The sequence below is a fragment of the Balaenoptera acutorostrata genome, chromosome 1 (genome assembly GCF_949987535.1).
Source record: "Balaenoptera acutorostrata chromosome 1, mBalAcu1.1, whole genome shotgun sequence".
Taxonomy (NCBI): domain Eukaryota; kingdom Metazoa; phylum Chordata; class Mammalia; order Artiodactyla; family Balaenopteridae; genus Balaenoptera; species Balaenoptera acutorostrata.
The window spans coordinates 45,308,571-45,323,001 of NC_080064.1; the positions used below are offsets into that span (position 1 = coordinate 45,308,571).

A 14,431-nucleotide genomic window follows, 5' to 3' on the forward strand; every position below is an offset into this window, starting at 1 on the left:
GTCGGCGAGCTGACCCAGGAAGCACACGCAGGCCAGCACAGAGCGGCACTCACAGACCCCCGTAGATTATGGTGGTGGGGGGGGGAAGCTAGGCACGCGTCACAGGTTCTGTTGCCACTTGGTTGGGTGGCCTCTCTGAATCCTAGTTTCCTCTCTTCTTTATAAAGAAGGGGTTGCTGGATCTTTCCATCTTGCTTTGCCTAACGCAGCCATGCAGTACGAAGAGGTGTCCCTTTGACCTGGGTTTGAATCCTGGTTGCTCCTCTCACCTAAATGGGGATAGAAGGACCCTCCACAGGGCTGTTTCCCAGAGTGGGGGTGGGGTGGGGTGGGAGGAGAGCCCTGCACAGAGTAGGTGCTCAGTAAACATGACCTCCATTGCTTCATTTCACTTCAGCAGTAATGAGGCAGGAATTTTCCCTGAGGATTTGTTTTTACAAGCTGACCTTCAGGATGACATAGTGAGACACAGGACACTGTTCAGGGCACCTGCATAGGCCTGGGCTGTGGGGAGGGCGGCCGCCTTGTGGGAGCCTTGGTGCCCTCCGAACTGGCCTCCTCTTCCCTCCCTCCTGGGCCACTCAGGGTGGGTGGGGCTCTATGTGAAAAGGATGTTCTCTGCACCCCCGCCCGCCTGTAGGGGCCCTGACTCTGCCCCTTTGTCCGCTGGAGGCTGTTCGGGCTGTGTCCCTGGAAGGCCTGCTCTGCCCTCCCCTGGCTTCCCCTGTTTACCCAAAGCCAGTGCCAGAATTGAAGCACGTTTTCCCACCAGCTGAGGAGTCAGTGCAGAGAGCAAAGGTCTGGTTCATATAGGGATTCCAATTTCAGTCCCAGCCTTGGTCTGCTTGACTGCCAGTGGGGGTGAGCCTGCCTTTCATTGATGTCCGGGGACCAGTGCCGGTGTCTGTAAGGCCCACAGCACGTGGTGGCGGCCCTGTGATGCGGGCCCCCGTCCCTGCCGAGGGAACCCAGGGACCGAGCTGGGCTCCGCACCTCGGCTCTCTTACACACGCCTCCACTGCTCTCCTGGTCTCGGCCTCTAGGCTGAATCGCAAAGCAGAACCGGGTCCCCAAGTCTCATTTCCAGTTTTTAATGTTTTTCTTGTAAAACCAAAAATATAAAACTGGCAGGGGAATGGAAAACAAGTTCTGTACATTTTATATACACGAGGTCTGTGATTTCGAAACCATGGCGGAAACAAAAGGAAGACACAGTCAAGGGATGCCACAGGTCACGGATGCTGACGGGCACCTCTGAGCACCTGGCTCAGGCTCGGAGGCTCAGTCCCGGCCAGTGCTGCGCAGCTGCCGCAGACCAGGCACCCCGCGCTCTGCGGAGCGGTGGCCTGGCTGCTCGGGCTGCGTGCCCCGAAGGTGGGAACAGACGGCGGGGCGGGCAAGGGAGCGTCTGCGGTGGAGGTCAGGCAGGTGTGGGCGGCGTTCCTTCAGGTGTCTGTGTAGATGGAGGGGATGTGACTCAGGCAGTGGTCAAAGGCCCCGTTGGGGAAGAAGCCGCAGTCCTCGGGGCCGCTGGACACGACGTCTTCTGATGGCTGCGGTGGCAGCACTGTGGGGCATGGGGCCTCGGCCAGGGCCTCGTAGCCTGTGGGTGTAGGGGGACAGGGTCCAGACTGGAGAACTCAAGGGCCATGCCTTGTCATCTTTTCCCAGCTCCCAGACCCCACCCTCCTGCCCAGGCCCCCTCGTCACAGTGTCCCCTCAGCAGGGTGCTCTGAGCCCTCTGCTCTTCCAGATGGGGGAGCTGGTGGGTGGGGAGGGGGCTTGGGAGGAGGCTCCCAAGGTCTTGTACCTCCAAGGGGCCCAGGGCAGTTGGGGAGAGAGGCAAGGGCTGGCGTGGAGCAGTCCATCACCCAGTGCTGGACTGTGGGGCGGAATGTGGGGAGGAAGGGGAGGTCGAGGTGGGAACATCACAGCTCTAGCCCTCAAGGGCTGGTTTTCTCCTGGCAGAAGGACCCCAGCCCACCGCCACCCTTTCAGGTTCCTCTGACCCAGCAGACACAAGAAACCCAAAGATGGGGGCCAGCACTCATTGGGCGTTTACCAAAAGCTCATTTAAATCTTGTCTCACTTAAGCTTCACAACAATCCTATGAGGTGGGATTCATTATCCCATTTTACAGGTGAGAAGACAGGCTCAGAGAAGGCAAGCTCCTTGCCCCAGGTCATAGTAAGCAGGGGAGCTGGGATTTGAACCCAGGTCCATCTGGCTCTGAGACACCTGGCTCTTCCATTGGACACACTGTCTCTGGGGTGGGGGCCTGAAACCTAGAAGGAACCGAGAGAGGTCGGTCGTCTTATCCAGTCCCTGACCTAAGGACTCTGTCCCTGAGCTGCTGTCATGAATTTGTATAACCTGAGACAGATGGGTCTCAGTCTTCCTGTCTGTGCAATGGGATCTGACCAAACTAATCCTGAGGCCCCATGGCCCTACCTTGTTGGTCCGGATTCAATCCTGTGAGTCTGCTCTCAGCTTGGCAGAGGAGGTATGGGCAAGGGCACTGGATGCTGGGCTGCCACCCAGACAGCAAGGGAGAGGGAAGGCCAAAAGAACCCCCTACCCAGATGTGGGGGCATGGAAGCTGCCTCTCGCCCCCCCCTCAGAGCTATTTATTTCAGGGCTTGCTGCTAAACCAAGAAAATCCCGCCTAGAGCTGGATGGGGCCAGGGGGAGGATGGGGTGGTGAGAGCTGGCAGTGCTGGAGACGGCGGCGGCGGGTGCCTAATCACTCACCAACCCACGTGCAAGCGAACACGCCCCCCCGCCCCCCGCAGACCTGTGGTCAGGTTCACATCTGCCTCTCGTGCATGCGTGTGACACATGTCCACTCACAGAGGTATGTACACCGTACCCGAACACACAGGCACACACCTGCACACAAGCATGCTCATATGAAATGGCCCAAACATGCTAATACACAACCATGCACACACACGTGTACACACACAGAGGGGAATCACAGGAGGAGGACACGTGTGCACAGACACGGCATGAACATCAGCACAAGCACGATGTGGAGCACATGTCTGCAGACACAAACACACGTGCCGCCGAGCTCCTTACACACATGGGGGGCTGACACTGCCGGGAACCCACCGTGCGGGCCCTGCATGCACATGCATGCACATGGCCACACAGATGTGCCCCACAAACACGTGTAGAAAGAAGACACGCACAGGCCCGGAGCGTGTGTGTGAGCAGGAACACGGGTCCACACGCAGGTGACCCACAGGTTTGTGTGTGCTCGGCTGTGGCCTTGGTGCTTGTCCCTGGTCCTTATCCCTCCACCCCCAGCCGCACACACCCAGAGCTGCCCAAGGGGCCTCTGGGAAGGGTCTCAGGCTCCCCTTTGTCTGGGGCCCCACCATCCTGCCCAGGCCTTGCAGCTTCCAGCTAGATCTGAGCCCCGAGGCTGATCTGGGGTGGGCTTGGCTTGGGGACTTCCGGTACCACCCATCTGATGCCCCTGCTCTGACCAGGCCTGGCCCTGGGGTCTGAGATCTCCACTCGGGCCGTGCGCAGCCCTCCCCTCTCACTGGGTTCTCCACCCCAGCTGGGGGCATTACTCGAGGAAGGCCCAGGGCCCTGAGGGGGACACAGATGCAGCATAAGGAACAAGCACAACCTCTAGGCTCTGTCTCTTCCTACAGTGTGGCCTCTGTGGGCCTCGGTTCCCTCATGTGTTAAATGGGGATCAGTATTTGTCTCATTCCCTGCTGTATTCTCAGGGTTTACAACTGTGCCTGGCACACAGTAGGTGCTCAATAAATATTTAAAGGAAAGCATCAGTTAGACGGGGAGCTCCTAGTCTGATTCTTCTCTGTGTGAGAGTGTGGAAGGAACACTGAGGCTGGGGTCAGGCAGCGTGCAAATCCCCACTCTGTGGGGTCCTGGGGCCTCCCTGCGCCTTTAGCTCCACCTCTGTAAAGTGGGGATGACCCTACCTCATAGGGCCGTCCCAAGGCTGTGGGACAATATGCACGAAGCACGCGGCACTGGAATGGAAAGGAGGCATGCAGGCGGGGCTTACCTGTGGCAGGTAAAGGTGCACTGAGGCCATGGTAGCCATTGGGCCGCAGGGGGTTGAAACCGTGGGCCTCCCCGGCCAGTCCGTCCCCACTGGCGGCCTGCTCGGCTGACCGGTAGCAGTCACCATAAGGGAAGCAATTCTGGATGGAGTGGAAACTGCCCTGGTAGCCTGCAGGGGGAGTCAGCGGGGGCTGCATTCAGAGGGAAAATGCCGAGGGAGGGAGGGGACGGTCCCCCACTGCAGTGCTCAGCCCCCCACACTGTCCTGTGGGCATGGGGGGTGTGAATGAGTGAAGAGAGCCCCAGGGTGGAGGAGGCGCGGGGGGTCCTGCCCCGCATGGGGTTGGGCGAGGTGGTCTCACGTGGCTGTGCCCGACGACAGTGCTTGGGGGGAAGGGACTGTGGGCCCTCCCCCGACTTCCGCTTCGAGATACCCCATCACTCACTGCTCCTCCAAGCAGCAGGCCAGTCCCACCCCCAGCCATCAAAGGGAACGCTGTTCCCTTTGATGTCTGGTCGATGGAACAAACTCTTACTCAGCCCTGCCTCCCGGCTTTTCCCAGTGTGGCCCTCAGTGCCCGCCATCATTCCGAGTACCCACCTGCCACCCCCAGGCCAGTGTCTCCTGCCTCTTGGGCAGCCTGAGTGGAATCGGTGGGTACATATGGAGAGGGCCCCCTGGCCAGAGCTTACCTTGCGGGCTGGGCAGAGGCTGGGGCGGAGGGCTCTGGAAGGGCGGGTAGGGTGGCTTGCTGGGGAGCGTGGGGAAGGACTGGCCCCCTGGAGAATGGCTCTGGGAGGATGGTGGCAGCGGCGGTGGCGCAAGCCCCTTCAGTGGGCTGACCATGGGCGAAAGGAGGCCGGGTCCCAACCTGGAGAGAAGAGACAGCCCTTAGCAGGATGGGCTCTGGAGGATGTGGGGGCCACAGGCGTGCCTGCCACTTCTTGTTCCCCTCCAGCTATGGTGAGCTCACTCACTGACCTGCTCTAACTTACAGCAGTGCAGTTAGAAGAGGAAGCTTTTATTTCTGATTATGTTCAAACCGGAATTAAAATTTTAAGTCCTGTAAGCTTTAGAGTCCAAAGGAACCACTAAAGAAAAGCTTCTATTTGGTATTTAGGACTGATAGTCAAGACCACTGGTTATAACCACAACCTCTGGAGTCAACAAAACTGTTTAAAACCCCATCTGCTCTCACTGCCCATGTGACTTTGGGCAAAATGCTTAATGTCTCTGAGCCTTGGTTTCCTCACAGGGTTGCTGTGTTCTCCACCTCACAACTCCACTGCAACTCTTTACCCAGGGCTAAATACCAGCCACCCCTGCTGGATCCCCACACCCTAACTCTGTGTAAGCCACTCTGGTCACCAGCAGGATGAGTCCAGGAACAGCCCCACTGAAAGCCGGGGCAGTTTCTCAGCAGGAGAACATCCCAAGGCACTAACAGTCACCATTCACCCATTGAACCTCTGCCTCGCTCCAGATCCTGTGAGAGATGTTCACAGATCAGAAAACCAAGGCTCAGAGAGGTTGCCCAAGTTAGTCCCAGCCACACAGCACTGACCCCATGGGTTATGGTGAGGATAAAATTAAATAAAGCAGTGTAGACAAAGCACCCAGTATGATGTCAGATACATTCTTAACCACACTGTGAATCATCAGCATTATCATCAAGGTGAAAGGAAGGAAAACTAGCACTTAGGTCTGATGTCCAAATTGGCCTCTAGTCCTCTGCATGGCCTTTAGTCCTCTGCATGGTGTACTTTTAGGGACCTTCTGTCTCCATCTCTGGCCATCTCTCCTCCACTTGCACACATCCTGTGATGGGGGACTCACCACCTCCCTTCGTACGCAGCCTGAAGGGGTGCGGGCCTCAGCCCGTACTCTCTGGAAGCTCACGTTCTGAAACGAGCCTGCAGCCGCCCTGAACCCAGCTGAGCCCCAGTGGGCTGTGTAACTAGGCTTCATGTCACTGTACACCAGGTTCCTTCCTCTTGCCGCCTTCCTAAGCCTCTGAGGTCTGCTCACAGGAACCCAAATGACCCTGGGGTCAGGGGGACTTGGCTGAAGGCTCACAGCCTATGAAGCATTTATGTGCACTGCAGAAAGAGGACGAGTGTGAGGGCTCAGAGTCTTTATTTTCTTGTTTGCATTAATGGTTATGTTGGACCATTCACGTTAGAATACTCTATGAACTCAATGTCACAGCTCCAGGTGAAGCTCCAGGTGACCTTTTCAGGCTAGGCATGTTACCCCTGCCCACCCTCCAACACATGAAGAGGTGTGAACAGACAGATCAGTGCCTCTCTCTGAGGGGAGCAGGACTGTCTCAAAACAAGGAAAGATTTGGGGAGAGATTGGTGGGCTTCACGTCTGTAGCTCTGCAGGGTCCCCATGTGATCTAACTTGAGCATCCTGCTGTCACTGCCCCTGTGATGACACTGCACTGTCATCATTCCCATGTCTGGGACCCCCACCACTGTGTGAGTACGCTGAAGACAGCAGAAAGGGGCTTCCACGCCAGGTCCCTGGTCCCCAGGCCCAGCATCTAAGGCCCTGGAGGTACACGTCAGCCTCCGTAAGCTGATGAACTGATCCTCATCGTGACTCCATGAATTAATTGTCATTATCATCAACATGTATATTTTTAGACCTGTCTCACAGGGCCATCAAGTGGGTCTACAACTGTGCTCTATAAACTGTGTAAGGCTGTGCACAAGCCATGGGTCCTCATAACCAGTTCTCTCAGCTGAGGCTGGGTCCAGGTGTGGCCAGGAGGGTGGGTCTTCCTCCTTCCAGCCTGCTGAGTGGTACCCTCCTGTCTTATGCCCACCCCATCCTGGCACCCACAGCCCAGTTCTTCCGCGACTTCCTGTCGGTCCCCTCCCCTGGGAGCCCCTGCGGGGAGGGCCAGGCCTGGTCCTCTCAGTTACTCCCTGCTCAGCACCGGGCCTGGCACATAGCAAACAGCTAATACTAACAAATGGGCTTCTGAATCACTCAGCTACAAAATCCAGAGATTAACGGCACTGCAGACTTAAGGAGAACCAGATCCGAAGGGGAAAAAACATGCATTTTCAAAGTTTGTTTCTCCTGTCTCAAACCTGCCATAAATTCCCGTTTGCCACCTTCACAGCCAGTGAAATTAAACAGAACACGACTCTCCCCTCAGCAGACGTGAAGGCTGAGGTTATACTGCTCTACCTGAACTCTTTAAAAGGAAAAAAGATCATCTGGAGCTCCTCTTCTGAGTCATGCAAATGATCCCTAAATCAAATATTTTTGCTTCAATTGGAACCTATAAAAATTAATATAAAACCTCACTGGCCTGGCAGACTAGGGCTTCATACCTCGTACAGGGCCGGGGAGAAAAAACCACCCTATTGAGAGTCTTCTCTTAGCCAGGGTAAACAAATTTGGTCATGAAGTCAGGCCCTCTTAGCATATTTTTGAGTGAATCAGATAATTCTGTCAAGCTATTTAACGTCCCAGCAAACCACCAGGGAGCTGCGAGTGGCCTTCCATGTTGACTTTGGCAGGAAGGGGAGGCTGAAGGCCTTCCCCCCTTCCTCGCCTCTTCTCAGGGGCTGAAAAAAGAAACCCATTCAAGCTGGGCCTGGGCCTGGTGTCAGGCGTGAGGGCCCTTCTCTCGGGCAGCCCATGGGAGCCTGGGCACCTGGCTGGTGGGGATGGCTTGCCCGTTGCTCCTGCAGGCACGGGTGGCCGAGCGGGCCTGGGGTCCTGTCTCCGTCCTGTCATCACTCTGCCTCTCGCTGCAGGAATTCTTGATGGGCACTTATGCAGGCGGCAGGGAGGTGATGAATGAGGCGGAGCAGAGTGCACAGGCCTGAGAGGGGAAAGGCCTCTGGTTTATTTTTCTTTGGTTGGCGATGTTTTGGGGCTGGCTGTGGGTGAACAGGTGGCCTGAGCCAGTGGGTGGGGGACAGGGGGGTAGTGTCCAAGGAACCTGTACCAGGTGACACATACATTGTCAGGCATGTGTAGCTGATCCTCACCATCTTCCTAGAGGAGGGTATTTTAAAGCCCATCTTACAGAAGAGGAAACTGAGGCTTGGGGAGGGCTTGGTTTTCTGGGTCCCCCTTTGCACTCCATCATGCTGCCTCTTTGTGGCTCTTCCCCTACTCATAGCCAGTCTTCCCTGCTCACCCAGGGGTTCATCTCTGACCAGCCCTCCTCTCCCCACCCAGCCAGAGTGTCCTCAAGTCCTGCTCATTCCATGGCACTCATGCCTTCTGAGCATTCCTCCTCCCTCCCACAGGTGCTGGCTCAGGCTGCCATCCACCCACCTTGGACGCTGCAGTCCAGCCCCACACTGCAGGCTGTGCCTTCTCATCCCCAAACCTGACCTGCTCACTGCTCAACACCCTTCAGACAGAGTCCTGTCACAGGCCCCATGATCTGGCCCTGGTGACCGCTCTCCTGAGCCTATCACCCCACACGAAGGTTCAGGCTTCTCAGAACACACCAAGCTCTCACCACACCTGCCCATGCTCTGGCTGCTCCTTCCTCCCAACCTCTCTACTCGGCCAGCTCCTACTTAACCTTGGAGGCCCGGCTTAACACCACCTCCAGGAAGCCTTCCCTGACATCCTCCCCCACCACACTGGGTTCTTCTCTGGGTTTCCACAGCCCCTTCTGCTTTGTTCCCTGAGGGCACTTGCCCCGCATCATCAATCCCTGTAGGTCTATCACAGGGAGCTTCACCAGGGCTGGCTGGGGGCATCAGTGGCCTCAGCACCAGGCCCAGGGCCCTGTCCTCATCAGGGGCTCAATAGCTGGACACTGAATGAACAGATGAGTGAGTAGCAAGAGGAGCCCTGGACAGCGAATTTGGTAATGAACTCAGGCTGAGGGCCCCACGCACAGGCAGGCCACGGCTGCAGCCTTGAGAAGGAAGGGCAGGGGAGGAGGAAGGTGATGGGACCAGGCCTTGGGGGACAAGTTTGATCAAGTCAAACTTGGGGGACAAGTTTTGATCAAGCAAAAGTGGCAGGGAGGGCAGGCGGTAGGGCTGTGAAGCTTCCCTCTGCCCATTTGCAAGGAAAACAGATTTCTGAAGCATTAGGGGCCAGCAATTAGCACATTCCTTGTTTCCAGCCAAGTAAATGGCCACAGTGGGAACCACCCTGAATGCAGAAAGAGGCCTCCTCCCTGCAGTGATCCTGCAGTAAGGGCTTCTGGACAGCCCTGGCGGGCCGGCCAATGGTCACAGCTGCATCGGCCGGAAGTGGGGACGAGACCAGGCGGGCCTCTCTGGAGTGGGCGGTGGGCAGTCTGCTCGCCAGATACACGGTACCAGCCAAAGAGAAGTCAGGGTGAGGCTCCCAGGGAGGCCTGGCTGTGGAAGCCCAGAATGCAGGGTGGGGTGGGGATGCAGCATCTTCCCAGGGCCGCCCCCCAGGGAGTGGAAGGGGCACGAGGTGAGGCACTGAGAGGCCCCAAACTGATATCATCCACCTGGTAGGGTTACTGTGAGGCACTGATGAAATCGTGCACAGCTAGTATTTGGTACAGAGCGCAGTACAGGTAGGTGCTGCATAAACGCTGGCTCTTTTCATTATTAGTAACAACCATTTAGTGTGTGGGACGCCTGCCCTCACCTGCTGCCCGTGCAGGTGCCCACCTGCTGTCCCGGAGGAGGACTGGCTTGCTGTACATACCCATCCCTGGTGCTCTCAGCCGTGGGCAGAGGGGACAGATGGTGGTGGGAACTGGTGGTGGCGTCCAGTGGGTGGTGCCTGGAAGGGACGTCGTGCATAGGGGGCAGGATGCTTGATGCGAGCCCATTATGGGGGGTGATGGAGCCGGGATACACGCCTGCAGGAAAGCAAACAAATATCACTGGGCTTCGGCCACTCCCCAGAGATGGCTGCGGATGCCCCAGAAGCCGTGCGCCTGCGGAGAGAGAAAGACAAGAAGGGAAACCAGCGAGGTTGTATTCATAGAAGGTTAGGGGCCCAAACGGGGGAGACGATGGCCCCACGCTGCTCTGTTCATGCTGTAGCTGAAGGGCTGTGTGCGGGGCTGAGGCCTGTGCTGAGAGCAGGGGTGGACTGACAGGGGCTGTCAGAGGCATGGGGTGGTCGGGCTGTGTGTGTGCGTGTGTGTGTGTGTGTTTACTGGGGCAGAGGGGTGTTGAATGGAGCAGCCTGCCTCAAACCTCTGGGGCTGTTCTGGGAAAGAAGGGGCTTGCTCTGTGTAGCCCCAGTAGACAGAGACCCTGGAATGAAGAGAAGTTTGAGAGAAGCAGACTCTAGCTCCAGGCCTGGCCGTTCCTTCTAATAGGCAGAGCTGCTGTAGGGTCACAGGCTGCCTTTGGAGAAAATTAACTACCCAACCCCAGAGGTGTGCAAGCAGCGCCGGGGTGTCTGCTGTGAGGGGTTCTAGAGAGAGGATGGCTATGGTAGCTGGATGGCAGGCTGGTCTGGGAGACTTGGGAGAAGGGATACCACAGATGGCTGTGTAGGCTGTACACTGCACAAGGGTCCCGACCGAGGAGAGGTGTCAACCATGCTCTAGTCTCAGATTCTAAACCTCTAGCAGACACCTGCAGGGTGGTACCACCTTTTATCACCTTTTACTCTCAAGGGTCTTACCCTTGTTAAGAAGACAGGTGGGCTAATGAATCAAATGGGGGACACTAGTCAGTCCAGGGTCCCAACTGAGGGTCTGAGAGTAGTTACTGAGGCCACTGCTTCCCAAATGCCTTCACCAAGGAACCCCAATTAGAGGGGAGAATGAACCCCAACTCTGGGACTAGAGCCTGAGAAGGTCACAGCAAAGGCTGCAAGTTTTGACGTTCCCTATTTCATCTGAAAAAAAAAAAATGAGGCCAATTTTGCACCCCTTCTTTAATCTGGCCATGTTTATTTGAACATTAATAGAAATTGACATCATTTTCCCAGAAATCAGTTCATCAAGTTGATGCCCTGGGAGGACTCTGTGGACCTGGGGGCTGTGCCCCGAGCTGCACTGAGGCAGCGTCCACTCTGTCAGCTGCTACGTTTCGAACATCACTCTGGTCATCGTGGATCCAGACCCAATGTTCTCAGCACCTCATGGGGACCATCTGAGAACACACCACACTCCTTTCATGGATGCAGTAAAGGAGGAACTTTTACCTTCTTAGGTGGTTCTAAGGCTAGCCCATCCCAGGCCTGCAAGTCAGGGAACTACTACCAGGAACTGAGCAGGGCTATGGCAGGGATTGCAAGCTCAACGCCTTAGGTGGCACGGCAGGGAGCAAAGTAAATGAACCGGCAGGGTTTACGGTAGGGGACTGTGGCACCGCACAGGTTGTAGACCAAACAGTTTGCAACCCCCGGCCAGCAGCTGGAGCAACAGACATCCTAAGGAAGGGTTACATTAGGTGAAATTCTAATCTATTATTAACAACAGTTAATTAAGAATATACTATACGTCAAGCTCTTTTTCCACACTATCAAGTTTAAGCATCTCAACAACTGTCAATCGGGCAGATAATATGATCTCATTTAAAGATGAAGAAACGGGGCTTCCCTGGTGGCGCAGTGGTTGAGAGTCTGCCTGCCAATGCAGGGGACACGGGTTCGGGCCCTGGTCTGGGAGGATCCCACATGCCGCGGAGCAGCTGGGCCTGTGAGCCACAACTGCTGAGCCTGCGCGTCTGGAGCCTGTACTCTGCAATAAGAGAGGCCGCGATAGTGAGAGGCCCGCGCACCGTGATGAAGAGTGGACCCCGCTTGCCACAACTAGAGAAAGCCCTTGCACAGAAACGAAGACCCAACACAGCCAAAAATAAATAAATAAATAAATTAGTTTAAAAAAAAAAAAAAAAGATGAAGAAACGAAGTCTTAAGATCTTCAGTGATTTGCCAAAAGTCATGCAATGGGCAGCTAATCAGGCCTCCCATTTCCCAAGGAAATGGCCTGGGGCTCCAGCTCAGGCTGCAGCCTGGATGTCTGGCTAGGGACCTCTGGTCCAGGCTTCACTGTGGGCTGGCTGTGAGACCCAGGCTCTGAATGGGCTCCTGGGAGCCTCCGCCTCTCAGCCCCAGTCCCTCCCGCTCCGTCTCGGGGACCTCTGTTCCCACGGGCAACATCCATCGGCCATCTCCTTCGGCCACACATCCCTCCCAGCTTGGTCAGGAAGGCGCAGGAGGGGGTTTCTGCGGATGGGGCCTGGCTCAGTGCTGCCCACGGCCTGCTCCGCTCACCGCTCTCTACGGCACCTCCTCACCTGCCATCTTGAACCAATCTGGGAGTCTGACAGCTGGGAAGGCCTAGAATCCTGATAAATCCTGCTCCCTCTCCCTCAGCCGTGCTGACCTCATGCTTCTCATGTCCTCACTGCCCATCACGTTACCAGGGTCAGCTGAGGGAGGCCTGCCGGGTAAGCTCCTGAGGGTTTCCTGTAAAGAGAGCTGGTCCTCCCTGATGAGAGACAAGCTAGAGGGAGCTTCCCATAGTCAGACAAATGAAGATTTGAGGCCGCCCTCACCAGCCCCTCCCTAACCTCACCCCTCTGTTCTGGACTCTTCTGTCCACACTCATCGAATCTGTCCCATTCCCCCTGCCTTTGCCCTGCCTGGTCCAGGTCCCTCTCTGTACAGCCCCCTGAGGATGAACACACGGTAGGCGGCTGAGTATGCGGACCAGGCATGTTGAACATGTGGACAGACAGCGTGTGGGAAGGAGGGAACCACTGTATCGTGAGGAACAGCAGGAGCGGGGACACCATGGGGGCTGCCCGTTCTCTCCCCAGAACATACCACTTCAGGCTGTAAATCAGCATCATCAATCATCAGCCGTGAGCACTTAACATCTGGCCCCAACATCTGTTCCCAACCGTGCCTCAGGCATCTGCTGTAGGGTCTGTAGAAGAACCTGACGGTCGAATCCCAGGGGGACCCAGGACTCCTGGGTTTGCCTGGCTGGTCCTTTTCTCCCCACTGTGCTGGAAGCAGCTCAAGGACAGGGACTAGAACAGAGCCTGGCACACAGTAGGTGCTCAGTATGGCGAGATGTAGCATTGGCAGCAGGGAGGCAGCAGATGGTTTGGTTAAGGGCACAGGCTGCAGCCAGATGGCCTGGGCTGAAATTGGCCTCTGCCATTTACTGGTTGTGGAACCTCAGCAAAAAGTTACTTAAGCTCTCAAGGCCTCAGTTGCCTCATCTGGAAAAGAAAGAGCATACTAGCATGTACTTTCTGAGGCTGATGTGAGGATTATGTTAGTTAACACACATATGTATAGGCCCTAGAACGGCTCCTGGCAGCACATATTCAATAAATGTTGGCTGTTGCATTATTAGGAGATGGATGAGTAAATAGTTACTCTTCTCCTTCACCATGAGACACAAAAAATAATGATAAAATTCTCAGTCACATGGGTTCATATAAGGGATCACATCCACAGTCCCATTTGTTGCCACGGCAGGTGTGGGACGGGGCGGGGAACTGAGGCTCAAGGCAGGGGAGACACCCCTCACTCACTGTCGGAGCAGGCCTGGGCAGGCTTGGTATTACCCCAGTGCCCTTCCCGTCCACGATGCTGCCTCAGTGACTTCACTTCTCATCTGCAGCATGGGCTCACTGGTGACTGGATGAGATGATGTTTGTAAAGTGACCAGCCCAAGCAGGTGCTCAAGAGATGGTTGTTGCTGGTTCCGGCTGCTCTCGCTGGGACAAGCCCTGGGATAGCATCTGGGAGAACAGGCTTCCAAATTGGATCTGTTGCTGACTTTTCTGGATGACCTTGGGTCAGTCCTTTTCCTGCCCAGACCTGAGTCCTCCCAGGGTAAAAATGATGCAGCTGTAGGACCTCGGCCCCAGGGTAGCCATTATTAATCAGTCCCAGCCCTCTTTCCTGCTGAGCCTCAGAATCCTTCTCAACACACAGGTCCAGCCACAGGCAGCTGGCACTTGAGATGCAAACCTTTATCCTTAGACTAGGTCATCCCTAGGGTCTCTTCTCTACTAGGGTCCCTATTTTAGCAACTCTGACCCTATGAGAAACAGCCATGGCAGATGGGCCCCCTAGCTGGAGGGAGGTGGGTGTGGTCCCTCCTCCATGGACCCATCCTCCTGGGGTGTCCTCACCTTTGTGGACCTGTATGAGCACAGACCCTGTGAAGGGCTACCTAGAGAAAGAGGAAACACCTTCTCTTCCCGAGGTTGTTTGGTGAAGCGCTTTGACACAGTTTTAAATTTGCTGCAACTCTAAGGCTGAGGGGGGGAGAATTTTTAAAAACTAGAAAATAAAAAATGTTTAAAATGGTTGGGGTAATTCAAGAAATCCCGAAGGGTGGGAAAAGCTTTCTGCTCTGATACTGTGGTTTCTTTGGGGGGTGGGGAGGGGGTAGAGCACAAGCATTATCAGCTG

General features: G+C 55.8%; 1 protein-coding gene across 4 annotated transcripts in view; it reads right to left on the reverse strand.

The window, feature by feature from the left end:
* Positions 1-1,136: 1,136 nt before the first annotated feature.
* GLIS1 (GLIS family zinc finger 1) overlaps positions 1,137-14,431 on the reverse strand; it is a 226,858-nt gene continuing 213,563 nt past the window's right edge. For all 4 annotated transcript variants that reach the window (XM_057534868.1, XM_057534863.1, XM_007164431.2 and 1 more), the window contains 4 exons: positions 9,731-9,887; positions 4,741-4,919; positions 4,049-4,216; positions 1,137-1,603 (listed from right to left, as the gene is read on the reverse strand). In XM_057534868.1, the coding sequence (XP_057390851.1) occupies positions 1,446-1,603; positions 4,049-4,216; positions 4,741-4,919; positions 9,731-9,887 (662 nt within the window). In that variant the 3' untranslated portion in view covers positions 1,137-1,445. The remainder of the gene's footprint in view (positions 1,604-4,048; positions 4,217-4,740; positions 4,920-9,730; positions 9,888-14,431) is intronic.